At 61.5% G+C, this 27,966-nt stretch overlaps 4 protein-coding genes across 20 annotated transcripts in view; 1 reads left to right on the forward strand and 3 right to left on the reverse strand.

Moving 5' to 3' along the window:
* LOC135450812 (myomegalin) overlaps positions 1-7,923 on the forward strand; it is a 36,067-nt gene extending 28,144 nt beyond the window's left edge. For 8 of the 12 annotated variants that reach the window (XM_064719327.1, XM_064719322.1, XM_064719323.1 and 5 more), the window contains 20 exons: positions 434-522; positions 618-766; positions 868-1,183; positions 1,274-1,442; positions 1,551-1,667; positions 1,747-2,221; positions 2,793-3,028; positions 3,252-3,303; positions 3,575-3,789; positions 3,948-4,142; positions 4,680-4,886; positions 5,039-5,164; positions 5,264-5,383; positions 5,471-5,648; positions 5,730-5,854; positions 6,065-6,166; positions 6,280-6,836; positions 6,908-7,046; positions 7,148-7,194; positions 7,364-7,923. In XM_064719327.1, coding sequence (XP_064575397.1) covers positions 434-522; positions 618-766; positions 868-1,183; positions 1,274-1,442; positions 1,551-1,667; positions 1,747-2,221; positions 2,793-3,028; positions 3,252-3,303; positions 3,575-3,789; positions 3,948-4,142; positions 4,680-4,886; positions 5,039-5,164; positions 5,264-5,383; positions 5,471-5,648; positions 5,730-5,854; positions 6,065-6,166; positions 6,280-6,836; positions 6,908-7,046; positions 7,148-7,194; positions 7,364-7,396 — 3,647 coding nt within the window. In that variant the 3' untranslated portion in view covers positions 7,397-7,923. The remainder of the gene's footprint in view (positions 1-433; positions 523-617; positions 767-867; positions 1,184-1,273; positions 1,443-1,550; positions 1,668-1,746; positions 2,222-2,792; positions 3,029-3,251; positions 3,304-3,574; positions 3,790-3,947; positions 4,143-4,679; positions 4,887-5,038; positions 5,165-5,263; positions 5,384-5,470; positions 5,649-5,729; positions 5,855-6,064; positions 6,167-6,279; positions 6,837-6,907; positions 7,047-7,147; positions 7,195-7,363) is intronic. The other 4 variants (XM_064719318.1, XM_064719319.1, XM_064719320.1 and 1 more) reach the window with 3 other exon arrangements.
* A 186-nt stretch (positions 7,924-8,109) lies between these two features.
* On the reverse strand, positions 8,110-15,692 carry PRKAB2 (protein kinase AMP-activated non-catalytic subunit beta 2). 3 transcript variants are annotated; one of them, XM_064719330.1, is made up of 8 exons: positions 15,632-15,692; positions 12,935-13,111; positions 12,589-12,755; positions 11,650-11,743; positions 10,970-11,084; positions 9,672-9,805; positions 9,333-9,401; positions 8,110-8,996 (listed from the first exon to the last, which is right to left on the reverse strand). In XM_064719330.1, the coding sequence occupies exons 2-8, from the start codon at positions 13,094-13,096 to the stop codon at positions 8,919-8,921; spliced, it is 819 nt and encodes a 272-aa protein (XP_064575400.1). In that variant the 5' UTR covers positions 13,097-13,111; positions 15,632-15,692; the 3' UTR covers positions 8,110-8,918. The 3 variants fall into 3 exon arrangements, with proteins under 3 accessions (XP_064575400.1, XP_064575398.1, XP_064575399.1); XM_064719328.1 differs by having other exon boundaries at positions 10,964-11,084; XM_064719329.1 differs by lacking the exon at positions 15,632-15,692 and adding an exon at positions 14,033-14,166 and having other exon boundaries at positions 10,964-11,084.
* A 298-nt stretch (positions 15,693-15,990) lies between these two features.
* Positions 15,991-20,661, reverse strand: LOC135450882 (flavin-containing monooxygenase 5-like). The gene is made up of 8 exons (XM_064719493.1): positions 20,395-20,661; positions 19,030-19,218; positions 18,791-18,953; positions 17,995-18,137; positions 17,560-17,759; positions 17,121-17,470; positions 16,800-16,872; positions 15,991-16,643 (listed from the first exon to the last, which is right to left on the reverse strand). Exons 1-8 carry the CDS (start codon positions 20,527-20,529, stop codon positions 16,286-16,288), a joined length of 1,611 nt encoding a protein of 536 aa, XP_064575563.1. The 5' UTR covers positions 20,530-20,661; the 3' UTR covers positions 15,991-16,285.
* Positions 20,662-21,180: 519 nt separating this feature from the next.
* Positions 21,181-27,913, reverse strand: LOC135450866 (flavin-containing monooxygenase 5-like). Of its 4 annotated transcripts, none has more exons than XM_064719462.1 (9): positions 26,161-27,913; positions 24,643-24,800; positions 24,291-24,479; positions 24,052-24,214; positions 23,674-23,816; positions 23,137-23,336; positions 22,519-22,868; positions 22,198-22,270; positions 21,181-21,990 (listed from the first exon to the last, which is right to left on the reverse strand). In XM_064719462.1, exons 2-9 carry the CDS (start codon positions 24,772-24,774, stop codon positions 21,645-21,647), a joined length of 1,596 nt encoding a protein of 531 aa, XP_064575532.1. In that variant the 5' UTR covers positions 24,775-24,800; positions 26,161-27,913; the 3' UTR covers positions 21,181-21,644. The 4 variants fall into 4 exon arrangements, with proteins under 4 accessions (XP_064575532.1, XP_064575530.1, XP_064575531.1 ...); XM_064719460.1 differs by lacking the exon at positions 26,161-27,913 and adding an exon at positions 25,236-26,135; XM_064719461.1 differs by lacking the exon at positions 26,161-27,913 and adding an exon at positions 25,232-26,135 and having other exon boundaries at positions 24,643-24,796.
* Between the last annotated feature and the right edge of the window lie 53 nt (positions 27,914-27,966).

The following is a 27,966-nucleotide window of genomic DNA, read 5'->3' on the forward strand; positions in this document are numbered from 1 at the left end:
CAGCGTGGCTGCTCCTGGCCAGGGGATGTGGGGTGTGCACCCCAATCCTCCCCCCGGGCTGGGGCAGTCCAGCGGGGCTCCGTGCCCAAGCCTGTGCTGCTGCTGCTGTGGCGTGTGGAGCGGCTGCAGGGTGGGTGTGTGTCTGTCAGGGCAGCAAGCACAAGGCGCAGATGCGGCAGGAGCCATTGCCGTGCTCCCATCCCCGGGGCTGTCCCGTCCCTCACTCTGGGCCAGCACAGGGTGCGGTGTGCGGGGAGGGGGTGGCAGCCCCCAGGGACGGCAGGGGAAGCTCGGCCCAGCACCGGGTGTGTGTGAGAGCAGACACCGGCCCGGGGCTGCCCGCAGTGACCGTGGGTACCCGCGGGAGGAGGGGACAGAGGCAGCGCTGCCAGCGCCGCTGCTCTGAGCGCCCCGTGTGCTGTGCTGTCCCCAGGTCAGGCCGCAGGTTCACGCACCGATGGCAGCACCAACTTCACGGACAGCATGAAGGAGGAGGCAGCCCGTGGCTTGGCACCCCAGCAGGTGAGTCGGGGCAGCGCCACGCCGGGAGCGGGGGAGGCGGAGCTGGGCATGGCGCCACCGCCAAACCGCGTCCCTGTCACCCTTTGTGCCTCTAGAGCAACCCCCGGGCCCGCAAGGAGAAAGGGGGCACCGAACGGAGCACAGCGCCCACCGTGCCCGAGCGGGAGCTGCGGGCTGAGCAGGAGCTGCGGGAGCTGAAGGCGCAGCTGGAGGAAGCCGGCTTCTCCTCGGTGTCCCACATCAGGCAAGAGCTCTGGGCTCTGCAGCCGGGGTGGCAGTGGCCGGAGGGGACACCCTGCATCACTCCGGCCTCTGCCCGTCCTTTACCGTGCCTTGTGCCCCCAGGAAGGCGATGCTGAGCCTGTGCCTGGAAAACGCGGAGCTGAAGGAGCGGATGGGTGAGGCCACGTCGCTGCTGGAGAGCGGGGAGCAGGAGGAGCCGGGGCTGGGCAGCGCTCTGGCCCCCGAGCCCCGGCGGCTGCCGCGGAGGAGCCGCGGGGCCCTCGGGGACCGCCCGGGCGGAGGCAGCGGGGACGGCCCGGGGCTCTCGGCAGAGAGGGGAGCGGTGCCCACCAAGCGCCCCGCGCTGGAGACCCGAGCCCAGGGGGACATGGCCAAGAGACCCTGCCCTGGCAGCCCCGGCGGAGGGGACGGGAGCCATGTAAGTGCGCAGGGAACCGGGATGGAGATGAGCATGGAGCTGGGGATGAGGGTGAAATGCGGAGCTGACAGTCCGTCTCCCCTCCGGCAGGCGGAGGGCTCGGTTCCCGTCGGGGGCTGGCCCGGGCTGGGCGCAGAGCTGCGCTCCCAGGTGGCACAGGAACAAAGGCAGTGCCAGGAGCTGCAGGACAAGCTCGCTGCATCGGAGGCCACAGTGCGGGCACAAGCTGAGCAGCTGGAGAAATACCACGTCCTGCTCCGTGAGTGAAAAGCCAGGGTGGGGTGGGGGCGTGCTCTGAGCCCTGTGCTTGGGGCAGGGGTGGTGAATCCTGCCCGGGGTGCCCTGAGCTGATGGCGCTGCCCAGCAGGTGAACCTCAGGCGCAGCAGCTCAGCAAGCAAGTGCAGGTGGACTTCCAGGACCTGGGCTATGAGACCTGTGGGCGCAGTGAGACCGAGGCTGACCGTGACGAGACCACCAGCCCTGGTAAGGAGAGCCAGGGCTCCGGGGATCCCTGTGCTCTGCCCCCCTGGCACAGAGGAGTGACACGCTGTGCCCTCTGCAGAGTGCGAGGAGCCAGATGTGTTCAGTGAGACCAGCCTGGGTGAGGAGCTGGGGTCCCCGTGCCAGCCAGGGATGTCCAGAGTGGGCAAAACTGCGCAGAAAACCATGGCCCTGGAGGATGTGGAGGCCCTGCACCAGCACATCCACGACCTCAAGACCCAGCTGCTCAATGCCAACAAGGTGATCCAGAGCCTGCAGCGCCGTGCCCGCTCCATCTCCGTCACCAGCGGCTACACCTCGAGTGCTGAGCGGCCCCTGGCGGCCCCCAAGGCCCTGGCGTCCCCAGCGCACAGCCTGACGGACGAGGACGAGGGCTGGCAGTCGGACGGGCACGGCGCGCTGTGCCCACCCGCGCTGCGGGCACACCGCGACCTGCAGAGCCTGGTGCACCGCGTCACCCTGCTCGAGGCACAGCTGCCCGCCGCCAAGCACGGAGCCGCCCTGCCCAAGGAGCTGCACTCTGCCACTTGGCCCGGGTATGGCCCTGGGGCTGGAGCACATGGGGAGATACAGCGATTTCCAGGAGCTGCCCGAGGCTGGTGGCTCCCTGTTGCTTGGTTTGCCTGCAGGCAGGTTCCTGGGGTGTTTGTGTGCTGGGGCAGGGTCCCAGCCGTGGATGATGCACAGACTCCCTCCATGGTGTAGCAGTCTGAATTATTGCTAGCATAGTCCAGGCTGAGGAAGCAAAAAGGATCTTTGCATAGTATCCACAGATGTTTTATTCAGCGAGATGTTCAGGTCCCAGCACCCACACCCAGAGGGTCTAGCCTGTTCTCTGTAGGGGCCTGGGGGCTGACCCTGGTCTGGGGCAGTACAAAGGTGAGGGCCAAACAAGGAACAGGGAAGGAGTGGCTCAGGGACACAGGAACAGACATAGGAACAGGGGAAGGAGCCAGTGGGGTCTAACAGCTTTTTGAGGGAAGCTTCTTGTGTCTCCCTAGACCAGGGAATGCCCCCCCAGGGTCTCCACACCATGGCACTTCATCCCTGCTGTGTTCTCAGTGGTCTGGCTGCCCTGTGAACACCCTGCTTGCCCGTCTCTCCTAGGAAATACAACTCCCTGATCCAGGCCCAGGCTCGGGAGCTGTCCCACCTGCGGCAGGTGCTGCGGGAGGGCCGTGGGCAGAGCCGCGGCCTGGCCCAGCACCTGCGGGACGCCCTGCGCTCCTTCGAGGACCTCCTCCGGGGCACTGACATCGACTACTACCTGGGCCAGGGCTTCAGGGAGCAGCTGGCCCAGGGCAGGCACCTGGCTGAGAGGCTCAGCGACAAGCTGGGCATCAGTAAGCACCTCTAGGGGGGCAGTGGGGCTGGGTGTCGTGGGCGTGTGGTGGATAAGGAAGGGATGCTTTGATGGGTGAAGAGCAGGAGAAGCTCTCACATCATGTGCTGTGTGGGATACCTGCTTTGGTTTGGGCTGTCCTGTCCTGCTATGGCTCTGTGTGGGACCAGGCATCCTGGGGCATGGAGACACTGACTGGCTCTTCTCTGGCCTTGATTTCTCAGGAGATCGTCAAGACGGGGAGGATAAAACCAGTCACGAACTCCTGGCACAAAGGTACCTGTTCCCAAGGAAGGCTTTGTGGGATATGTTGGCATGGGCACCCTGAGGTTATCACTGCTCTTGGGGTGGGAGTCCAGGGTGCCCTCGGGGTCTCTGTCCCAGGTGGATGTCCTGGGTGGGGCTGCTCTGCTCTGGGGATGGCGAGCCAAGTGGGCACTCTATCTTTGAGCAGCCGTGTATCACTACTGGGACACAGCACATGGGGAACCACGTAGGAAAGGGCTGTGGGATGGAGCTCAGACCTGGTGATGGGCCATCTCCACAGGCTCAGCCAGGAGCTGCAGAAGGAGAAGGTGATTGAGAGCCTGGAGGTGAAGCTGCAGGAGCGCTCTGAGTCCCCAGGTAGCAGCTGCCCACCCTCGGAGTCATCCCACTCTGCCAGCAGCTCATCCTTCACCTCCGAGGGGCTGGAGCCCTGCTCTGATGGGGATGCAGCCAGCGAGTACAGCCAGTGCCACGAGGAGCCTGCCCAACACACAGGTACCACCAGGGGCCACAGCTGCAGCACCCCTGGACACAGGGACTTGGCTTCTCGGGCTGTGCCAGGGTCCCCAGAGCACCAGGGAGGAGGGCTCTCTGCCAGGCTGAGCCAGAGCCCCTGTGACACCTCTCTCTCTGCATCTGTCTCCTGTCTCTAGGCCTTCACTTTGGCTCCTTGTCCCAGCCTGTTAGTGCCCCCCTGCCCGCCCTGGCCCCCGGGCTGTCCCCCTTCCTCCCTGCCGGGCCCCCTCCTCCTGCGGCCCCGGCACTCCTGGGCTGCTGTGGCAATTCTGTCTGCTCCCTGGCTGAGGCACAGCAGGAACTGCAGGTGCTCCGGAGGCAGCTTGGAGAAAGTGAGCACACTGCCTCGTGGCTTGGGTTTGCTTCTGCCTGCCCTGCATGCTGTGCTGTGACACATCATCCCCACCCTCTCTGACCTGCATGTCCTGCCCTTGATCTCCTCCTTCTTCTCAGGGCTATGGCTTTGAGGTTGGGTGCCACTGCTCTGGCTGGGGGACAGTGGGAACATGTGGCTTTCATGTAGAGAGGACCTGGTGGGTTGGAGGGGCCCATCCCAAGACAGCATTAGCCCTAGGTATAGACACTGGCACATTCCAGGCTTTCTAGGAAAAGGCTGATTTGGTGAGGTGCTGTGTAGGAGTGGGGCTGAGACCCTCAAACTTGTGTCATGTAATCATCAAGTGCTGGGAGAGCCCCTGCTCCTCAGGGGGAATAGGTTTGGTTGGGATGGGAGGTCAGTGATGGGGACTCTGGAGTGCGCTGTTGAGCAGAGCAACAAGGGAGGGGAAAGCAGATGAGGGAGTTCATTGCCCCATTCTTCCTACCGGCTCATTGTCCTTCTCCTCCTCCCCGCTGTCCTGTGTGTGCAGGTGTGACACTGCCCATGGCACCAGCAAAGCCCTCAGTGCCACTGGGCCCCTTTGGAGAGGGCAGCAAAGCCCCAGCATCGTTCTGCCGGCACGGAGCCCTGCAGGGCCCGGCTGAGCTCCCCCGCGGCCTTTGGGAGGTGCCCCCGGCCGGCCCGCTGCTCTATGGGGCCCTGGCACCAGGGTACTCCTGTGGGCAGAAGCTGACAGGTATGGTCCATGGTGGAGAGCACAGGGCATCCCACCCGCCTGTGGGTGCAGGGAGGAGATCCAGCACCACAACAGCTGCGGGACAGGGCTCTGGTGTGGAGAGGGGCAGGCACAGCCCTTCCTGCCCTGAGCTGTGTCCCTGGCTGTGGCAGGGGCAGACCTGCTGGAGGAACACCTGGTGGAGATCCGCAACCTGCGCCAGCGCCTGGAGGAGTCCATCTGCACCAACGACCGGCTCCGGGAGCAGCTGGAGCGCCGCCTGGCCGGCAAGGGCAGCGGTACGGGCTGGGGCTGCGGGCCCGGCCTGTGCACAGCCCTCTGCTCACCCCGGCACAGCGGGGCACCGGGACAGACACCCAGCACTGCTCCCTCCGCAGGACTGCCCAGTGATGCCTATGGCCAGACACCGGAGCTGGGGCTGCAGCTGAGCAGGGAGAACCAGGCTCTGCACGAGGAAAACCGGACCCTGCGCCTCCAACGGGACCACCTCTCCCAAGGTAGGGCCGGGCCAGCATCCTGGGGCTGAGCCCCGGAGGGCACTGCCTCAGTGGGGCGGTGGTGACACCTCCGTGCTCTGTCCCCAGAGCTGGCACGGGTGCAGGAGACTCTGGTGGCTGCCTGCTCCCGGGCACGGGAGGCCGAGGCCGAGCTGGGCCAGAGGCGTGGCAAGCAGCGGAGGCTGGCGGAGGAGCTCTCCGAGTGCCAAGAGAGCGTCCGGCAGCTCCGGGACGAGCGGCGCTCTCTGCAGGAGGACAACAACAGGTAAGGTTTGGGGCACTGTGGCCCTGGGGCCACGGGACTGGGAGGGATGGCTGGCACGGGACCCACGTGTCACCTCTGCAGGCTGCAGCACTCGGTGACGCTCCTGCAGCAGCAGAGTGAGGAGCAAGGCCTGCTCCTGCAGACCCTGCGTGCGGAGCTGCACGTCTACGAGAGCCTCCCGCGCCCCTCTGCTGAGACACGAGCAGGTATGGGACCCACGCACGGCATCCCTGCCCAGCCCCTGCCCTTGGGGTGCCTGGCCCCTCTGCAACCCCTGGGTGCTCCCAGACACTTCTCCTGGGGCAGCAGGTTGCACACAGCGGCCCTGCTGGCAGCAGAGAGGGAGGGCAGGACCCCAGCAGCCCCAGGCACGGAGCCACATCTATCTACAGGGGCTCAGGTGTTTCTTGTTCCAGGCTGCTTCCCATCTCCTCCAGTGCGCGATGTTGGCACTAACTCAGCAGCTCCCCTCCTGTCCCCGCTGCCCTCCGGCACGTCGGTGCTCCGGCGGATGGACGGTGGGTTGTGCTGCACTGCTGAGCAAGCCTGGAGAGCTCAGAGCAGAGTCGAGTGCCCGGCATGGGACAGGGGAGCGGGCAGTGCTCCTCTCCTAACCCAGCTTGCTCCACAGAGCCACGCGGGGCAGACGTGCTGCTGAGGAAGAGCGAGGGACTGATGGGGGCTCATGTCGTCGGGCGCCTGGACACGTACCGAGCCCTGGAGCAGCACATGGTGCAGGGAAAGGCCCTGGCCCGGGAGCTGATGTGCCTCACACGGCCAGCACTCGGCCTGCCCAACTGCCCGCTCCCGGCAAAGGAGGTAAAGCGTGGGCAGGACGGGGCAGGCAGCAGCTGGGGGCCAGACCCTCGGTGCACCTCAGAGCTTTACATGGCTCCCGAGCCCACAAGCAGCCCCGAGGGGTGCAGGGGCAGCTGGAGGCAGGGAGCCTCCCGGCCGGGGAATGCTGCCCAGCTGTGCCGGGCTGAGCGCCCGGCTGCGGCGGGATGGGGGTGCCCCGGCAGCAGCTGCTCCCGCACCCTTCTCCCGCAGGGATGGACGGGCACGGGGCAGGGGCACCTGTGGGGCAGCGCCAGCACCCTGCACGGCATCCTGGAGGAGTGCGTGTCCCTCCTCGCTGCCTTCTGGAGCACCGTGCTGCCCGTGAGCGCTGCCCAGCACCAGGGCAAGGTGAGCCGGGGCTGGGGGCCGGCGGGGCACCGGGGCCGGTGCTCAGAGCTCATCCCCCGGCCCTGTCCCAGGAGCAGGTGCTCCAGGGCGAGATCGCGGCGCTGCGGGCCCGGCTCTCCGAGAGGGAGGATGCTCTGCAGAGCACGGCCAGGCGGCTGCGCTGCACAGCCCAGCTCAAGGACAGCATGGAGCAGTTCATCGTCAGCCAGCGTACGTGCTGGGGGGGCACAGCCAAGCTGGCCTGCTCCCCACGTACCCCATGTGGTTCTGTGGCACAGGGACCTCACTGACCCCATCTCTCTCTCCTGCAGTGACCAGGACCCACAGCGTGCTGCGCAAGGCCAGGACAAACCTGGAGGTGAGTTTGCTCTGATGCCCTGGGGATGGACACAGATGGCACACACCCCTGGTGGCTGTCCTGGGTGAAGCGTGTGGGGAACACATTCTTGTCTGTCCTCAGCCAGCACGTCCATGTCCCCAGGGCACAGCAGCGCTCTTCCTCATTGCCATGTGTTGTCTCTTGCCAGGTGAAGGCCCAGCAGGCCCTGCCTGTTGCGTGAGCCCGTGCAGGGCAAGGAGCAATGGCCAGCAGGGAAGAGCCCACTGGCTGCTGAGCCGAGCCGTGCCAGAGGGCTGGAGTGGATCCCATCCCTGCTGCTCTGAGGGCTGGGGTGAAAGGGCTCTGGGGTGTCCAGAGCTACACAGTTAGTGGGTTTGGGCTGCTGTGGTGGTTGCATGCCCTCCACCAGCCTTTGCTTGGCATGGCAGCAGCAGCTGCTGGCTTGGCTTGGCCTTTGTCTGGCCCATGCTTCAGCACTTGCTCCCTTCCACCCTCCGTGCTCAGAGTGGGGTGACACAGCCCCCCAAGCTGAGCACACCCTGCCCTGGGACCTGGTCCCCTCTGTACCCCGATGAGTCCCTGTCCCTGCTTGTGGATGTATGTATATGTATATAGACAGAGCTATTGGAAATGCGCTCTGGGGACTCGGCCCGTGTCGGGGCCCCAGCGCAGGAGGAAGATGTAAGAAATGCCATATTCTGTTCAGTGGCTGAAGGGTCCCCAATAAAGGTCTCCTTTGGGTTGTGGTGTTTCTGGCATGCCTGTCTGCAGCCGTGCTCCCCCTCCCCAAACCACCCGCAGCACAGGGTGCCAAACGCTGTCCCCAGAGGGAGGCTCTGTGCCCTACCCTAACCACCCAAGGGCAGCTCTGTGCTGCACTGGGTGCTCCCTTTCCTGCTCTTCTGGGCCCCCTCTCCAACAGCAGGCAAGCAGCACGGAGAACAATAAATACTGTAATAAATAGAGAACCCCCTGTCCCATGGCGCTGCTGCGGCAGCAGGCGGTGCAGCCGGGGTCCTGGAGTGCCTGCCCGCCTCTGCTCTTCCCAGGGCATGTGCCAGTGCCCCTCTGGCTGTGACAAAGTCAGCCCTGTCCCACAGAAGCAGCTGATGTTGGGCACAGGGCGTTGCAGTCCTTGATGGTGCTCTCACAGCAGCAGGTAAGTGGCTGTGTCCAGCTGTGCTGTCCATCATGCTGGCTGGACGCTGAACCTCGCAGAGGTTCAAACAAGCTGGGGGGCAGCCCCACAGCCAGGGCTGTGGAACAGGGGGCAGGTGTCAGGCTGGAGTGTCACTCTGAGAGCCCCTAGCAGACAAGGTGGCCTTGGAGATTCAGCACCAGGGCAGCAGCACAACCTTCAGAAGAACAGGATGTGTTCCTGGAGCCTGGACTGGGTGCAGTGCCAGGACCACCTTGAGGCCCTCACAGGCTGGAGAAGACAGGCAGGGTGAAGCCCTTTTCTGTTGGGAGTGAGGAAGGGCTGTTCTGGTGAGCAGCAAAGTGGTCCCAGAGACTCACAGAAGCCAAGGGAAGCTGCAGGTGGGTGGAAACCAAGGGCTGAACCACGCTGGTAGGATGGGACAGCGTCACAGGCCCCAGTGGGCCTGAGCTTGTTGCCGGGGCCCGTGTCCCTGCCAGGTTGGAGGCTGGAGCCAGTGGCCAGGTGTCACACAGTCCCGTGGCCCAGTGTGTGCAGACAAGCGGCGTTTGGTGTCCTGCGTGGGGAGCGTGTGAGGCCCGGCTCAGATGGGCTTGTACAGCAGCGTGGTGACGTACTTCTTCTTGTAGCGGTGCGTGGCACTGAGCACCATCACGCCATCCTGGGGGAGACAGCGTCAGCACCGGGGGCCAGGGCACCCCTGGGGCTCAGGGAGCTGCCCCAGCCCGTCCCTGCTGTCCCCAGTCCAATGCACAGCAGGGCAGCGGGGCAGAGCTAGGGCAGGGTCTGATACATGCTTAGCTCCCCCACGCTGCAGGGAGGCAGCTGAAGGGAATCGTCAGGAGGTCACACCCTCTGCCCCTGTGTGTGCCACCCTCACCAGGCAGCCAGCTCCCATCTGCACCCCCAGCTGAGCAGGTTCTGCTCCTGCAGGTGCTGCAGGCTCCTGGGAGCCACAGCAGCTCCTCACCTGCAGCCTGGTGGGAGCTGTGCTTACCTTGATGGAGAGCGCGTAGAGGTGATTGAGCATGACGTGGTTGGGCTCAGGCAGCAGGGCTGGGTCACACTAGGAGGAGAGGAGTGTCACAGGGGCACAGCAGAGCCCTGATCCCCCTGCCCCTGCCAGCACAGGGAGCTGCTGTCTCAGGCAGCCTGAGCTGCCACCGCCTCTGGCTGCTCTGAACAGGCACAGAGCTCAGCTAAGCACCAGAGGCCAATGGGAAAATAAAGTGCCACTTTTCCTAGGAAATGCCAAGGGCAGCCCAGGCTCCCTGCAGACAGGACTCCCTTTGTGACCCCAGTGTGGCTCTGTGAGTGGGCAGTAGCTGGTACACACCGAGATGTTGGTGTCCTTGTTGAGGATGACCTGGAGGAGGTGGGGCGGGAGGATGGGCGGCGATTTGAAGCGCTCCTCGGGCCGGTACACGTACATCTCCTGGCCGTAAGGGCCCGGTGGGGAGCTGGATAAATCTAGAGACAAGACAAAGGCAGAGACATGAAATGACTGAAGCAGGATAGGTGAGCACAGAGCAGCTCCTAAGAAGCTGAGAAGGACTCAGCAAGGTCTTTCAAGCACAAACACCCTCCACAAGCCATGGGCAGGGATCTATTCTATAGCAACAGGTCAGACTTTCCACGGCACAAAAAGCAGCTGGGCGAGCCCATGGCAATTCCAAGCAGGGCTGTAAGCTGGTGCATGCACTGACACAACACAGGCACCCCATGTTACTCATCACAAGACCCCTCAAGCACAGATCTCAGCTCAGCCAGGTCCCTCTCCCTGCAGGAAGCAGCTGGCATGCTCCAGAGCTGTGCCCTCAGCAGCAGGGTCACAGGGAGCAGGCTGCTCTAGGTGCTGCCTGATGAGGAGCTCGAGGGAAGGAAAACAGCAACTCTACACTGAGCAGCTGTTCCAAACATGGGAGGGACCTCAGGAGCTCGTGGGCACTGAAAGCTGGACTGGCCACATCTGATCTGAACCTTTGGGAACAGCCAGCCCCCAGAAGGGCTCCATCTCCTTGGGCTGCTGCTGCTTGCTGGCTTCTCTCCAGTACAGCATCTCCTGCCTGGGCTGGGAAAGGACATGGAGCTGAGCTGGGGCTGAACCAGGGACACACACACCACTGAGCTTCCTGCCAGCATTTCACACTGAGCCAGCACCACCAGCGCCTGGGTGGTAACCTAACCTGCTGCTGTAACACAAGCTCACAGTGCTAGCAATGTGCTAGCACTGGTACAAATTACCTTGGCATGAAAACCAAGAGTAGCTGCTGAAAATAAACTGGATCCTGCTATCACCTAGCTTGTAGCCTGGATCAGATGACTTACAGTTGACCAGACAGAAAGGGCTGATGTTCCTGGCATTTCCCAGTCCAAAATGGCTCCCTCAGCCACGCACTGCAGCAGCTCTGCTCTGGGGTGGTGCTAGCACAGAACAAGTTACACCAACACAGCCCCTCCAGAGGGCTGAGGCCTCAGCTGTGGGCTGAGGAGGGCACGCTGCCCAACACTGCTCACCCCAGTGAAGGCCACACCTCTGCCCAGGGGTCTGTGCACCCAGAGCAGCGAGTCTCAGAGCAGAGGAGGTGGGAAAGAGCACATGCAAAGCTCTAATGCCACAAAACTCACCCCGACCTGAGGTTTCGGAGCTTTCCAGGGAATCCACCTTCAACGCATCAAACACCTCAAAGTCAGACTTCTTGACGTGGATGAGGTTGTTTATCGTGCCCATCTGGCTGGTAACCACAGGCTGGAAAGAACTGGAGTGAGAATCTCCCTGTGTTCAGCTCCAGCTGAGGCACATTCAGTGCTTCCTAGATCCTCCCAGCCCAAGTTGTCTTTGCTGCAGCACTACCTCCGAGCACAGGAGGCTGGTGTAAACTCTGCCCTACACTTGTAGACCTCTGCTGTTTACCCTGGGAGGATTTTCCTTGATCACAGGCTCCTACATCACCTCCTATTTCCATCCTCCATCCTGCCCATGGGTAGCTGTGTTGTCCTTCCCATGCTGCTCCCCCATGATTCAGTTTGGAAGAGAACCTGTAAGTGAGTGCTGACCTCATGGTCCATCTTCCCATTGCCAATTCTCAGCAGGACTTGAGGGCTTCTGGCATTTCCCTGCCCTTTCCTAATGCTTCTCCATAAATCATGACTCTGTCCAGAGGAACCAGCCTCTGAAATGACTCAGGGGTTGGAGGTGTGCCTTTTGTTTCAGGACACAGTCTCTGCTCTCCCTGTTCCCCCTCTGCTGCATTACATCCTGTCTAGTTCCCTGAAGAAGCCAAGATCTGAAGGGATAAAGCTTGGAGCATTACCTCAGATGGATCATGAACCCACTGGCCATCCACAAAAAATTTGTACTGGTGCTCTCCTTCTGGAAGGTCCAGGATAGCAACAAAGTCATTGTGGCTGTGCAGAGAGAACAGATGTGCAAAGGCATCAGCCTGTTGGTGCTCTGAATGCTGCTCTTCCATGGGGCCCCAGGAACCAGCACTGCCCAGCCCCTCTACCCCAACACCTTCATGCAGGGTCAGGCTAGCTCATCATCAGTGACCCAAGGCATGGCCACGACAGGCACGAGCATTCCAATGCTCCTTTGAGCATTCCAGGGCTCAAACCCCTGGCAGCCCAGCTGCAAGTGCCAGTCCTGCCCTCCATGCCCTGAGAAAGTGGATGTGACAGACACCCTGTGCAAGACAGGCTAAGAAGAACACGTGGGCAAAGCTCCTGCCCTGTGCTGGCACAGCAGGACAGGAACAAGTGGGACAGCTCTGTTTACCAAATCTGAAATTGAGATAAACTCATTCCAGATTAATTGCTAGAGTCCTACATGAGCTTCCATGTAAGTCACAGATGTGCTGCGAACAGTGAGAACATCATTAGGGCAGGGAGATATGTGAGGGACAAACAACTAACACCCACTGGCAGCCATACAACTAGGCATGGGGTAATGCTGCAGCCAAGGGAAGAGCTGACAGCTTCCAGAGGGCTGCTGCATACCTGGGCAGGGCTCTGCTGCCAGCACTGGCTGCTGTGTGACATCCAGCTGGGCATGCAAAGTGGCCCATCCTGTCCTGTCCCTGTTTCACAACTTCCCACTGTCCCTGCAGCACCACGCAGGGATGCAGCTGACTGCGTATTTGCCTCAGACCCACAGCTTGAGTGAACAGAGAAAAGCCAAGAGAGCAAAGGAAAATGTTCTCTGCTCTGAAGCAGACACGAACATAGAGTAAATGACTTGAGGGCCTGGCTACCTCTTGATGAGCGGGATCTTGGTGCTCCAGTTGTTGAAGGATCCGGAGATGAAGACCTCCTTGCCTCCATCAGCCCAGCGTATGACAGTTGGACGAGCCTGTTGGGATGGCTTCACTGACTCCTCCAGATCTGGCTGCCACGACACAAACTCCTTGTCCCCAGGAATCTGGGCAAAGAAAACCAGAGAGATGTGACCGAATGAACACATCCACCCAGCTGGCCTCTACCAGCCACACACAGGAGCACCACAGCGCTCCTCCAGGCCCCCAGGCATGGCTGGAAGCACAGCCCCACACAGGCAGTGCGCCTGGAGGGCAGGCAGGGAAGGCAGCAGGCAGCCCCTACCTTGGAGTCGTGGGAGCTGAAGACGCTGGGGTCGTCGGTGCTGCCCACCATGATCTTGTGCGGGTGCTCCTTGGCGGGGTGGGAGGCGCCGGAGCCGTCGGAGCGCTGGGATTTGGAGCCATGGCGCTCCCCGGACACCCGCTCGCTCGTGGTGTTCCCCATGGCCCCTCAGCAGCCCTGCAGGGACACAACAACACCACTCTGCCTTTGCCCACGGCCCTGGCAGCAAGAGAGGAGCAAAAGAACCGTCTCCCAAATGCGCTTTGCCAGCCGAGATGAACAGCAACCCTAAAAAAGGCCCCAAGTTCATTTCCACTACCAAGTTTGGGAGCTGAATGGGAATGCAACAAACAAACAGCTTGACCTAATTATAGCCACATCCTTAATAAAACCATCAGTCTTAGTTAAGTTGGTAATTATTAAGACTCCAAAACCAATACAACTTCACCTGTGTCCCACATCAGCCCTTGGCAGTCTACAGAGTAGAGCTGATGGGAAAAATAAAGCCAACCTTTATTGTCAAATCAACTGCCTGGCGTTAACAGAGCCTCTTTCACAGTCCTGCAGTCAGGCTCTACAGACAACCCAGCAAGAAAACAGCCAGGGAGTGAAAGTAGCAGCTGTTTTACAGTCCCCAACAAGTCTCGGAGAGCTCACAGGCAGAAGAGCAGAGCCTTGTCCCTGCAAAGGCGACGGGGAGCATTTAAAGTGTCCAAATGGAATTGCCCAGGCTGGAGCTTGTCCAAGGAGCAGGGCTAATGCTGTGGTGTCTGCAAAAAGCTCAGCTCTCAGCAGCATTCACTTATGATTCACCAGGCAAGCCACCGTGTCAGCTGCAGCACAGCACAGCACAGCACAGCGAGCAGGACCATTTGCTGTCACCTAGCCAGCACCTGCCCGGCTCTCTGCAGGGACACGCTGAGGGAAGGGCAGCCCTGGCCACCTCGGTGTCCCTCTGCAGCTGGAGATGGCCCCCATGCCCAATCTCACCCAGCCCAGAGAAAGGTAAACAGAACTGACCAAGCCATGAACAACCACACACCTTTTAGGATAAACAACAAAGCCACTGCAAGCTACACAGGACTCTTCAGGCCTTACCCTCTTTCCAGGAGCTGAGATGGACTGGGGTTTTTGCCCACTTCCAGGCTTATTTTGCAGCTTTCAGCTTAGTGTGGGATCTGCAGAGCAAGCAAGGGGACAGCCAGCCTTGCTCCATGCGCTCACTTGTGACATTTGGAGGTTTGTTTAAAAGATCAAGTTATATGAAGGGTGCCAAGCGAGGCTGCCAGCCAAAGCCAGGCTTCAGAACATTATGGAGCAATTACTATTTCTTAAATCCCGAGGGCTAAAAGGCAGCTCAAGTGGGCAGCTAAGCCATACCCTCACCCCTCTCAGTGCAGTTCAAGTACACCTGAAGATCCAGGTCAAATGAGGTACACCTCTTGCTCTGACATCTTCCCCCTCTGCTCTGCAGAGGCTCAGACAGCTCCTCACAAAAACTGCCCCTGTACCACCAGACCGGCTGCTGAGGAGTTTCCTCTCCAGGATCTCCACTGAGGCTCCCTTATTTCTCATCTACAGGGAGGAAGGTGGGAAAGGCTCAACTTCCCTTGCAGCAGGACACACCTGGGAGATGTGTGCAGGTGTTAACAGGTGGGAAGCTTCCCTTTCTCCTCTCCAAAAGGATTCCAGTCCCTCTGTCCCTTACAGGTCACGCTCTCCAAACAATCCCTGAGGTTTATCCCAGGTTCCTGTCTGGCGGGGGCCATCTGCATCCCCTGCATCACACACACAGGCACCCGGCCTGTGCCAGGACAGGTCTTTGTGCACAGCCTGCAAAACCTGCCTTTGCTGAATTAACTTTTACAGCTCAAACCCTCCAGCATCCAGGCCAGCCCTTGCAGCACTGGGAGATGGCGTGACACAGGTACACCCAAGTCAAGGATGGAAATGCTGCCCACACCACAGCCCCAGCAAACCTCCACGGCACATCCCAGTCTGGCAGCAAGCCCCTGCCATTCCCAGCTTCTCATGTGGGAAACGACATGAGAATTACACCCATTGCCCTCCCCGGGATGTTTCACGCTTGCTGCCTCTCCCACCCGGCCAGAGACCGCACTGGGAAGCACGGGCAGGCAGCCCGAAGGGGTTCTGCAGGAGGGATGGGATGGGGTCTGTCCGGGAGCACCGGCAGGCATTCATTCCCAGGGGCTCTGAGGGAGGGATGGGGTCCTGCATCTCGCCGGGCTGACACCACCCGGGGAAGCCGGATCCGTCCGGACTCTCCCTCTCTCGGAGACGAGAACCAGAGCCGAGCCCGGAGCTCGCCGTAAGGTGAAGGGGGTGAGCTGGGAAAGCGGGGGCGGAAAATCTCCCTCCGAGCAGGCAGGGCTGGGGCTGGGGCTGTGCTCGGCGGGGGCGGTGGCGGGGCTGTCACGGCGGGCTCGGCCCACGGGCACCCGCGGGTCTGCCGAGGCCCGGGGGAGGAGCGGGACACACCGGCAGGGCCGGGCCCTCCCGAGGGGCTGCCAGACGGGGTCCGCCCGCTGCGGGGTCCGGGACACCGCTACACCGCGGGGACGCGCAGCCACGCCTCACCCACCGCCTCCCGCAGCGGCGCCCGAGGAGCCGCCACCCTCACACCCACCCGCGACACCCGCCCCGCCGTCCCCGGGCCCGGGCCCGGCCCGACCCCACCTGCCGCTGCCGCCGCCGCCGCCCCGCTCTCCGCCTCCGTCCAAGATGGCGCCACCCCCCGCCGGCCGCTGCGGGGCGCTCTGACCCGCCCCCGCCGCGCTCCGCGGCCGCGCCCCGCCCCCGACCCGCGGCCCCGCCGCCGGGCACCCGCCATGTTTGCTGCGGGCGGCCGGCCCGCCGCTGGCCGGGGCGCGCGGGGCGGGGGCCGCGCCGCCTCAGCCGCCGGCGGCCATGTCTGCTGCGGGCAGGGCTGCGGGGTGCCGGCGGCCGCGGTGCCGCCCCTGGGCCGGCGGCACCCCCAGGATGGAGCTCAGACTGGCGCGGCCAGGCACTGTGCTGTCCGGTCCCCGCGGCACGGTGACAAGCTTTATTGCCTTTTCCCGAGGCCCCCGCTTGGGCACGTTCCCAGTTTCTCCACCACCTCTGTGACCTAAGCCATAGATAGAGCTCGTGGGGCTGCCGGGCCAGGACTTAGGGAGCTGTTCCCAGAGCAGCCCTTGAGCAGGCTCGGTGGTATCACAGCGGGAAAGCGCCACAGAGCAGGCTGCACCCTCAAGGAACGGCTCCCTCCGTGCTCCGGCGCAGCTAGCGAGGGAAAGCCCAAGGGAAAAGGAGGAGACTGCCGGCAGCACCCGCTGTCTCCTTCCCTTTAGGCTAAGCAGAGAGCGAGACGTAGATGAGGGTGGCCATAATCATGCCGATGCTGAAGAGCACCGTGAGGACGTGGGGCAGGGCGCTGGGCCGGGCGGGGCGGCGGGCGGCCCGCGGCTGCAGGGCGCTGACCATGCGCTGCTGCTGGGTGAGGATGGCTTCCCTGGCTCCTGCCCACGCACCCGGGCCCCGCAGCCGGTACTGGTACGGCGTGCACGGACCGAAGGCCATCTCCATGGCCAGCCTGGGGTCCGTGAGGAACAGGGAGAGCAGGTTGGGCTTGACCCCCAGCTGGCAGGCGAGCTCGTCCATGTAAGGGATGTAATCCACCTGGACGGTGTGCCTCTGGCTCTTCACATACCTGCGGGCAGTATTGGACTGTGGGTAGTGTGGCCAACCACATCCCTGCCCTCTGTTGGCACACAGAAATGTGCCAGGACACCTCCATGGGACAGGATGGATGCCCATGAGCAGCTGTGCTGAAGGCAGCCCCTTGGTGCTCCCACAGGGATCTTACCTCTTTGCCATGGCTTCTTTCTTCTGCTCAATGTCAGCCTCCATGTTGTGCTGCAGGGGCAGCTCGTTCAGCCCTGGGGAGGATGAGACACAGCAGCCACTGTGGTGCTGGCCCTGCCTGGGTGCTGTGCCTGTGCCAGCACCACCGTGGCGCGTGGGCTTGCACCTGGAGCATGTCCAAGTGCCACGGGAAGGGAAGGAGCAGCCTGTGGAGCTCAGGGTAGGGGTGTGCCTGTGCCTCTCAGAGGAGAGGCCATCTCACTGACTGCTCTCACTCCAGGACTGCATCCACACATCCACAGAGCAGGTTTGCCTGACTTACCTTTGAAGACACGGATGGCCCAGCGACTCTGGAGCTCTGAGATGGGCATGATGGCTCCCCAGGGCTGGATGAGACCAATGAAAGCCAGTGTTGGCTTCTCCAGGTCAGGGGGGAACACGAATTTGTAGAGGGGAATCTGGTTCTCCACCACCTTCATGCAGCCGTCGAGGAACGGGAAGGAGAAGCTGTATCCTGTGGCAAAAACTACAGTATCGACATCTTCCCTGGTGCCATCCTCAAAGATGGCAGATGTCTCTGTGAACTCCTGGACGTTCGGCTTCATCCTCACCCTGCCCGAAATGATGCGGTTGGGCAGGTCGTCATTGACAGTGGGGTGTGTGTCAAGGACCCTGGAAGGCACAGACAGACCTGGTTCAGGTCCTGGCAGGGGGATGGGCATTGCTGGAGCAGGTACCTGGCGTGCTGCTGGGGTGCTCACCCATGCTTGGGCTTTAGGCCATAGAGCGTGTGGTCAAAGCGGGCATTCAGCTTCCACTCCACGAAGAAATTCAGGATACTTTTAGGCACCACGTTCTGGACGAGGTGCAGGAAGCGAGTGCCGTAGTTGTAATCAAAGGGGTACCCATTGTCTGCCACCCGGTGCAGCACCCAGGACCCACGCCTGGTGCTGAGGAAAACCTGGAAGGAAGGTGGAGAGAGGTGGTGGCACGGCAGCATGCTCAGACTGGGCTGGGCCCCTGCTGTGCTCCAGGGACAGGGAAGCCAGCACAGCTACTGGGACCACAGGAGCCACCCCCACAGCAAGGGGACAGGGTGCTTGTGCCAGGTGCTGGAGGCTGGGGAGCCCACAGGGGATGGTGGGTGATGATCCCCCCACCCTGGGGTCCCATCCCTGTGAGCTCTCCCAGCACACCTGCTTGGCTGTGTGGCTCAGCTCCACTGCGATATCGATGCCTGAATTCCCAATGCCAACCACGACCACCCGTTTTCCAAAAAAAGGCTGAGGGTTCTTGTAGTCCCGGCTGTGCAGGTAGCAGCCCTCAAACTTCTCCAGCCCTGGAAGAGAGAGGGAAGCCATGCTGGGATGTGGAGCAGGAGGGTGGCTGCCCCCTGTTCAGACTGGTGGTGTGTTTTGGGAACAAGCTAGCACCAGTGTGACCAACCGGAGTTATGCAGCCCTGGGGTAGTGCCCAGAGGTGGTGGCATCACCAGCATGGAAGATTCTCAGTGTAGCCCTGAGCATCCTGCTTAAGCTTTGGGACTAGCCTGGCTTGGAACAGGGCTTGGAGTGGAGAATTCCATGCTTCCATCCCAGAATTCTGCTGCAGATCCTGTCTGGTGCCGTGCATTGCCAGTAGAGGAACAACCAGGGTCTGTGCCATCTCGCCAGACCCTGGTGACAGTGTGCTCCAGCCTGTTCCCAGCCAAAGAGGACCTCCACAGCTGAAAGCTCTCCAGGCATTTTCCCCTGGCACCCAGAGACAAGGCCACCACCAGTGCTGAGCCCTCCAGCCTTGGTGAGGAGCTGGAGGGCCCAGCAGGTGCTCGGCCAGCAGCATGGGGAGGGAGCCTGTCTCAGGTGGGAGAGGCTGGCAGCAGTGACATCTGCCAGCAGGATGCTTTGGACACTTGCAATCCCACCTGGTGCGTTAAACCTGCAGAGGCACTTAGGGACGCCAGGGAGTGGGCAAGCAGCCCACAGGCCGTACCTGGGAAGGAGCCGAGCGGGAGATGAGCGTTGGTGTGGTGCCCGCTGCACACCAGCACGGCGTCGAAGACGGCCGCCTCCTGCTTGCCCTCGCTCTCGGTCAGCACCTCCCACTGCCCGCTGCTGGCGAAGTCGGGGCGCTTGGACACGCGGCACACGCTGGTCTGGCACAGGGCAGCGCTGTCAGGCCCGCCGTGCCCCGCTCCCGCCGCCACCGCCCCCTCGGGCCCCGCGCCTCACCCTGAAGCGGATGTGGCGCAGCAGGTCGAAGTGCTGCGCGTACATGCGGAAATACTCCATGATCTTGGAGTTGTGCATGTAGTTGGGGAAATCCTCGGGGATGGGGAAGTCGCTGAAGCACATCATCTCCTTGGAGGTGTTGATGATGACCGAGCGGTAGATGCTGGCACGGCCGTCCTCGGGGTGCTCCTGTGGGAGGGGGCCACAGCTCAGTGCTGCCCGGGGAACGATGGGCCACCTGCCTGTCCCGCCTGGCACCTCCCCCGTGGGTGCAGGATTAAGCCACAGGTTGTTGTGCCACCCATCCCTGCACCCAGAAATTCTCCTGTGGTTGAGACTCCCCACCCCGAAAAACAGGGATGTATCTCTGGACTGGTGGGAGCCAGGCACTGGTGACAGTGGGTCATGGTGGCCTTGTGCCTCAGTTTCCCCACTTCCACTGCTTGCCCCTATGAGACAGAGCATTCCCAAAGCTCCTGTGGTGCTGTTGCCCTTGCTGCCACATCAGGTCTCACCAGTTGTGGAGGCAGCTCCAGTGCTTCCTGCTGAGTGGTTGCTCCTGCTTACCAGGTCTGTGCCTTGACAGCTAGATGCTGCTGCTCTGGTTCTGCTCCACCAACCCTGTCCCTGACCCATCACAGTAGAACTAGTGGACTGTGACAGGTCCACCCCAGACCCCACTCTGACATGATGCCACCTGTTTTCCCCCAGGGCTCTCCCACAATCATATCAGAGCATGGTGGGAACACTGGTCATTTTGTTGGTGGGTCCATGGGATTAAAGTCAGCAGCTTCATTAGATGGGAGCAGAGACGAGCTCCAGGATTGCAGGGAGAGAAGGCACAGAGAAGGCAGGACACAGTATCTCTATGTGGGCGATTGGCACAGAAGCAGAAAGAGGAGCAACCATGATTCCAGGAAAGGGTTGGGCAGAACGGGGACAGACAGTGGGGTCAGATAAGACAAGGTAGGTAGGCAAGGGCTGGGCAGGACAGGTACCCACAGTGCGGTCAGATAAAATAAGATAAGATAGGTAGGCAAGGGCTGGGAGTGACCAAGAGCAAAACAGCAGAGGAAGGTGTGGATGAGATTGTGAAGGGGAAATCTATGCTGGGGGAGCAAGCCATGGATTGAAGTTCTTGAGGCGGCTTCATCCTGCTGCTGCTGAGCAGGAGCTGGGTCCTAAGTGCCTGGCACACCAGCTGGCACCACGCTGCCAAACCACTTTTATTTTCCTTGGTTTCCTGGGAAAGCTGCCTGCCGCACGCATGCAAAGCAGGGGAACGGTGCACGGTTATCTGCCAGGGACCGATCCCAAGCCCGTCCGTGCTGCTGCCAAGGAGCAGCCTGGCTGCTGGGGCCTTACCTCGAAGCGCCAGAGCCCCCCGATGTCCTTGCTCCTCTCAAAGCAGGTGGCCTCCAGCCCCTCATCCAGGCAGCACTTCAGGGCGCACAGGCCGGAGGCGCCGGCGCCGATGACGGCCACTCTGCGAGCAGCCATGTCCCCTGGTGTGGTGGTGGCAGGGGTGTGGGAGAAGCTGTGGCCAGGAGGTGCAGAGCCAGGCGTGTCCCTCAAGGGAGGCTGCCCGCTGCTGCTCGTTTTGAGGGTGACTGTCCCTATATTTCCTGTGGGTGGCCAAGGTATTACAAGATGTTCTTCCAGACATGATCTACAGGTTTCTCTCACCTCCTTGCCACACCTCCTGACCTGCCCTGCCCTCTGCAAGAGGTGCATTAAGTTCTGTAAGCGTTTAATGATGCCGACAGCGCCCCAGGACTTCCTGGGCAGGGCAGAGATGTGGCTGTGCTTTGGATTTCGGCAGGTTGCAGCGTGGAAGACAAACCTAGGGGATGTGGGGGGAGGGGGTGGGGGCTGGCATTGACTAGCCCAGGCATCTGATGGACAGGACCCCCCACCCTTTACCCACTCTGGGTCCCCAGCCCACCCAGCCACCTTCTGGAGGAGCTGTGTGCAGGTGACCAGGGTGGCACTGAGCTGTGCCATGTGACCACCAGGACCCACTGTGGCGGGACACACCTTGGGAGAGGCTGTCTCGCTGTGGAGCGTGTGTGCACGTCAGCCTATGGTGTAATAGGCCAGTGCTACAAGGCTGATCTCAAACCCATGAGCATTCCCACAGCACACGGAGAGTCGTGATGGTGTCAGTAGCAGGACAGACACTTGGCTGTTTATTGCATTTATCCACTTAGAAAGTGTGCTGTGCCTTTGCTGCTTAGCTCTGGTGTGCGTGTGGCAAAATTGGCACGGCTGGGTTACAGGGGACAGAAAAGCCCGGAGCGCTGGCTGAGAGGGACTGGAATTTAGCCTGCAGTGAGCAGGTTTCCTCCTCAGTCCATGACAGCATTCCCCAAGGGGAGGTGCAGAGCAGGAGCCCAAGCATTATTTTGGCAGCTGGGGAGGCTCTGTGCATCCCTAGTTCATGGTGTGGCCACAGCTGGGCCGTGCCAGGCAGCAGGAAGGTTTCTGCCACCACTGGGGTGCACAGGCTGCCAAGGGCCAGAGGTGGCCAGCCAGTCCCGCAGCCCATTGCAAAGCTGTCCTGGTGCAGGGAGTCACCCCAGGACAAAAGCCTCCCTTCCTGAGCTTGCAGGCACCTACAAGTAAGCAAAAACGGCTGCCAGGATGGCCACAGCCCCAATCAGCTTGAAGATGAGGGGAATGGCAGGGGCTGAGGTGCTCTCTTCCACAGGTCGTGTCTGCAGGGGTTTGAGGATGCGCTGCTGCTGGGTGAGGATGGCTTCCCTGGCTCCTGCCCACGCACCCGGGCCCCGCAGCCGGTACTGGTACGGCGTGCACGGACCGAAGGCCACCTCCATGGCCAGCCTGGGGTCCGTGAGGAACAGGGAGAGCAGGTTGGGCTTGACCCCCAGCTGGCAGGCGAGCTCGTCCATGTAAGGGATGTAATCCACCTGGATGGTGTGCCGCTGGCTCTTCACGTACCTGTGGGCAGCGAGGAGGGCAGGTGGGTGCTGGAAACAGAGCTGGCAGGTGCCCTGCACACCAGGAAGGCAGTATTGGACTGTGGGTAGTGTGGCCAACCACATCCCTGCCCTCTGTTGGCACACAGAAATGTGCCAGGACACCTCCATGGGACAGGATGGATGCCCATGAGCAGCTGTGCCTAAGGCATCCCTGCAGGGATCTTACCTCTTTGCCATGGCTTCTTTCTTCTGCTCAATGTCAGCCTCCATGTCGTGCTGCAGGGGCAGCTCGTTCAGCCCTGGGGAGGGTGAGACACAGCAGCCACTGTGGTGCTGGCCCTGCCTGGGTGCTGTGCCTGTGCCAGCACCACCGTGGTGCGTGGGCTCACACCTGGGGCATGTCCAAGTGCCACGGGATGGGAAGGAGCAGCCTGTGGAGCTCAGGGTATGGATGTGCCTGTGCCTCTCAGAGAAGAGGCCATCTCACTGACTGCCCTCACTCCAGGACTGCATCCACACATCCACAGAGCAGGTTTGCCTGACTTACCTTTGAAGACTCGGGTGGCCCAGCGACTCTGGAGCTCTGAGATGGGCATGATGGCTCCTAGGGGCTGGATGAGGCCGATGAAAGCCAGCGTTGGCTTCTCCAGGTCAGGGGGGAACACGAATTTGTAGAGGGGAATCTGGTTCTCCACCACCTTCACGCAGCCATCGAGGAACGGGAAGGAGAAGCTGTATCCTGTGGCAAAAACTACGGCATCGACATCTTCCCTGGTGCCATCCTCAAAGATGGCAGATGTCTCTGTGAACTCCTGGACGTTCGGCTTCACCCGCACCCTGCCCGAAATGATGCGGTTGGGCAGGTCGTCGTTGACAGTGGGGTGCTGTTGAAAGACCCTGGAAGGTGCAAGCAGCCATTAGGGCTGGGAAGGGAGTTCTCTGCTCCGTGTTCTGCTCCAGCTGCTGCTCCTACTCTGGGGCAGCTGCCCCTACACTGCTGTCTCCAAGAGTCCTTGGAAGGTGCAGTGCTGGCTCCCTCAAGCACTGCCTGGGCACAACAAGATAATAACCCAGTCCAAGCACAGGGAGCAGGGAATGGCCAAGCTGGGCAGGACACAGAAGGAAGCAGACGATCCCTTCTAGGCAGGGGAGTGTTTGGTGATACCTGTGCTTTGGCTTGAGGCCGTAACGTGAGTGATCGAACCTGGCATTCAGCTTATTCTCCATGAAGTCACACGTGATGGAGGAGCTGAGCAGCCCCTGCAGGAACGCCTTCAGGCGGGTGGTTAAGATGGTGTCGATGGGGTAGCCCTGATCTCCAACGCGGTTGAAGATCCATGCACCCCTGCGGGTGCTGAGGAACACCTAGACAAGGAAGGAGGATCTCTGCCTGAAGGTGGGGCAGTCCTGGGAGGGCTGCCCTGCGGGGGACGTGCCCTTGCCCTGGGATCACTCTGCTTTTAAAGCAGCGTGGGTAAAGACCCAGAGGGCAGAAGGAGCTGGTGGCTGGCATCTCGCAGGGGAATAGGACCAAGTCTCAATTGTCTGGCAGCTGGGTTTGGCAGGAGCCAGCACTGCCAAACACAGCGAGTGCTGGCATGGAGAAGCAGCTCTGCAAGTGCCTTGGTCCTGGTGTCCCTGCAGAGCTGACAGTGTCCCACAGGGGCAATCCTGCTCGCTGGGACCCCCTACTCCTGCTTACCTGCTGGGCTGTTTGGCTGATCTCCACAGCCAGGTCTGACCCCGAATTCCCAATCCCGATGACAACAACCCTTTTGTCTCTGAAAGCCTGAGCATCCTTGTAGTCTCGGCTGTGGAGGTAGCGGCCCTTGAACTTCTCAATTCCTGTGAGCAGAAGGAGGAGGGATGCTTGGCTTCCTGGTGCCAGGTTGGAAGATCACCCCCTAAAGACTGGAGACACTCCCTTACCCCACCAAACCACTCCTGGGGAGCACAGGAGCCCGCAGCAAGGCAGGGAAATGTTGAGGCCAGGGGGAAAGCAGCAGGGAGAACAGGGACAGGCATGGACTAGCTTTCCAGCGTCTCTGGTGTCCCCTCACACCAGTGTACAGGGCCGTACCTGGGAAGGAGCCGAGCGGGAGATGAGCGTTGGTGTGGTGCCCGCTGCACACCAGCACGGCGTCGAAGACGGCCGCCTCCTGCTTGCCCTCGCTCTCGGTCAGCACCTCCCACTGCCCGCTGCTGGCGAAGTCGGGGCGCTTGGACACGCGGCACACGCTGGTCTGGCACAGGGCAGCGCTGTCAGGCCCGCCGTGCCCCGCTCCCGCCGCCACCGCCCCCTCGGGCCCCGCGCCTCACCCTGAAGCGGATGTGGCGCAGCAGGTCGAAGTGCTGCGCGTACATGCGGAAATACTCCATGATCTTGGAGTTGTGCATGTAGTTGGGGAAATCCTCGGGGATGGGGAAGTCGCTGAAGCACATCATCTCCTTGGAGGTGTTGATGATGACCGAGCGGTAGATGCTGGCACGGCCGTCCTCGGGGTGCTCCTGTGGGAGGGGGGCACAGCTGATGAGGATCTTCTTTTCATGGAGCCCCTGCCCTCAGTCTCACCCAGAGGATCCCTCTATGGCCGGCTGCCCTCCAATAGCCACCACGGACCCCTGTGCTTGGTGCTGACCCCAAGCAGGACACGAGGCCAACAGGGTTTACCTCAAACCTCCAGAGGCCTCCGATGTCGCCGGTCCTCTCGAAGCAGACGGGCTGCAGCCCCTCCTGGAGGCAGGCTTTGATGGCGCACAGCCCGCTGCTGCCCCCGCCGATGATGGCCACCTTCTTCGCCATGCTGCGCTCCAGCGCCGGCTCTCTACCTGCGGACAGCACCGGACAGCGGGCCTGAGCTGTCAGGGCTGCGACTGTGCAAGGTTTGACCCTGCTCAGGGAGGTCCCAAGCAACAGAGGCAGCCCCTCAAAAGTTTGTCTGGGGTTGCAAAGCCGCTGCTGTCCCCCGCCAGGTGTGGACCTGGCCAGTGCTGGGTTTTGCACTACCGTGGTGCCGCCTCTGGACGCCTGGAGAAGAAATCCTACCGAGTGTCAGGGAGCCTCAAAGTCTCCCCGCCCGTGCCATGTCCCGGCGATGGAGGTGCCCTGAAGTGCTGTGCCCTGCTGTGGGGACCCACAGTTCCCTCCCCGTGGGTGACAGCCCCTCCGCCTGCCCTTTGCCCTCTCCCTTCCCCGCGGAGATGGCTGTCGTGCTGTCGCGGTGCCCGCTGGTGCCGGCAGCTCGGGGGACAGCCTTCACCGACCTGCGGCCGTGGGACGAGCAGCCCAGGGAAGGCTGGCTGCGGGCACGGGCCCGTGCGAGGCTCCGTGCTCCGTGAGGCCGGCCCGCGGCCCGGCTCGGTGGTGCGCAGCGTCCGGGAGCGGGGCCTCCCCCTCCGTCACTCCTCCCACGGGCGCGGGGAGAGGAAGCCCGGACCCGGCTGGCTCCCGGCCGCCTGCTCGGCTGTTCATGCAGCGGCGGCGCCTCAGCCTCGACCGGCGGCCGCAGGAGCCGTCCCAGGGCATGTGCTGCGCGGGGACACGGACACGGAGCCCATCCTTGTGGTTGCGTGCTTGGTAAACAAGCGCTGTCCTGGATTTTGACCCTAAGATTATCGGGATCAGCCCACGCCCGCTTGTTGTGGTACCCGGGGTGACGCACCGCTCTGGCTGCTCCAGGGGCAGCCGGCACTGGATCGCCCACATCCCCTGTGCCGCTGGGCTGGGTGTGCGGGCACAGTGTCCCCATAGCCACGGCTCACCCCTGGGCTGGCAGAGTCCTTGGTGCCAGTGGGACCCCGGTGAGAGGAGCACCACGCTGCTAGGGTGTGCCTGGTATGAGGGTGCTGGGACCAGCCAGGAAAAGGCTGTCCCTCACAGACCATGTGGATCCAAACTTGCTGCTGGCTCCTGGCACACTCACAGCCAGACAGCCCCTGAGGCTGCGGGGGAAATTTGCTCTTCCATATGCAGAGAACTTTGCTGTAGAGCTGAGCAAGGCAGAGGGGCCAAGCTCTGCAGCTGAAGTGGTTTTAACCTTATAAATTCACAGTATGTTCGCAGTAAGCTTAATAAAGCTCTTTCTGTCCCTTGCTGTCAGCAAGGGCTGATCTCTGCCCGAGGCAGAGACGCTGAGCTGCCAACCCACACTCTGTGCCTGCCTGTCAAAAAGCATCAAAAGCATCTTACCAAGCAAGGGATCAACACGGGAATGGAGAGCTGGCAGCACAGGCAGTGCTACTCTTCCTGCTCTGCTGTCAGCTGGCTTCTGGCTCTTGCAAGCTCTGCACAGACTGCTCGAGGGCAACAGGTACAGGGGACCTCTCTGAGCTCTCCACCGCTCTGCTGTTGCTATGAAACCTCTGTGCAGGCTGCCTCTGAATTTGCCCTTCTCCCTGCAGGAGGCTGCACAGCCTTGGACTTTACCCCCTTGTAGCTGGACTCAGTACACACAAACTGTGCTGCCGGGCAGCAGGGGCATGCCATGACATTTTGGTTGAGGTTGGTATTTGGTTGGTTGATGTCTGTGGAAATTCACAGTTCCCCATACCTGGCAAGCCCCCAGGATGCAGATTGTGTGCAGCAGTGCCTGCTGTACGGTGTCTGCCCTGGGTTGCCACAGCGGGCAGAAATGCCATGGGACAAGTGGAGCAGAACCTCCTCTGTCCTATCATGGCTGCACCCAGGCTTGGAGGTGACAAGCACAGGAGAGCAAAGGTCTCTCTGGTGGAGCTGCAGAGAAGCACAGAAGAGCTGAGAGGGTGCCAGGCAGCCTGTGACCCAGCAGGGCTGTGCAGGGGTGACAGTGGGTGCTACTAGGGTCTCATGGAGTGTTGTGCAAGTGAGTCGAGAGCCACTTTTTGGCACACACGTGTGTGGGAGCCACAGATGCACAACAAGCCCTGCCCACCCACAGTGTGCCACCTGCCTGTGCTCCCACAGCCACCACAGGGCTGGTCCTCTGGGGCAGGAGGGCTGGCTGGAGTGTCCTGGTGCTGCTGTGCAATTGCCAGACTGGCCCAGCTGGCTGCCAGGCCTGCAGTGCAACCCAGGGGATTATTTTTTGGTCAGACCTGGAAGCTTCACTGTCTCACCCTGTCAATGGGTCGGAGTTCATCTTCAGGGGAACCTTGTCATGTCAAGCACTTTGATTTCAGCCCCTGTACAAGTGACAGTGACAGGGTGCTCATACCAGCAGCCATCAGGCTGCTCCTGTGCACACTCCACCCAGGAGAAGAGCACACTTAAACACTGCCTGGCCTTAATATGACTTAATTAGTGTTTGCCAGGGCCTGAGTGCACTTAGACCTCAGTGACCACAAAGAGCCTCACCTGGGCCCAATCCCTTTACCCACGTGCCAGGAGCACTGTTGAAGCTGATTACATGAGCTCAGTCTACAGCCCTCACTCTCTGCCTGGCTGTGGTGCCTGCTGAAGTGTGGTCTATGATTTTCTGGCTCAGTCTTGGCCCCAGCTCATTACAGAGACTCCTTGTGGTCCGCTCCTGCCAAGGACCAGCAGCCCTCTGTGAAAAACAGGCTGCCAGTGGTGCCAGGGGAGGAAAGCCAGCCTGCCTGGAGCACAGGGAGCCGTGGCCGTGGTTGGCAGAGCCAGGGCCTCTTGCTGGAGGAGGTGCAAGCAAGGCTCAGCCCTGGGGCTGGGTGTATTTCTGGGCTCTGGGAAGGGGCTGGCTCTGCAGGACTCTCTCTGCAGCCTGGAATATGCTATTGATCGGGAATTGCTGTGGATGCATTGTAACCCGTCATAAACTGAAATCCTTGGGGAGGGCAAAAGGAACTGGGAAACTCTGGACAAGAGCTTCAGGAGCAGGCTGCTGCTGGGGGCTGCTCACTGTTGCCCACTGAATGATCAACCCTTCAGTGCCATTGTCCTTTCCCAATGGCTCTGGGAGCCATGTGCTTGACATGTAGCCTTAGTGCAGCACTTAAATTGAGAGCAATAGGGAAGAGATTGCTTAGGGAGGCAAAGCTCTGC

This window comes from Zonotrichia leucophrys, chromosome 8 (assembly GCF_028769735.1).
Source record: "Zonotrichia leucophrys gambelii isolate GWCS_2022_RI chromosome 8, RI_Zleu_2.0, whole genome shotgun sequence".
Taxonomy (NCBI): Eukaryota; Metazoa; Chordata; class Aves; order Passeriformes; family Passerellidae; genus Zonotrichia; species Zonotrichia leucophrys.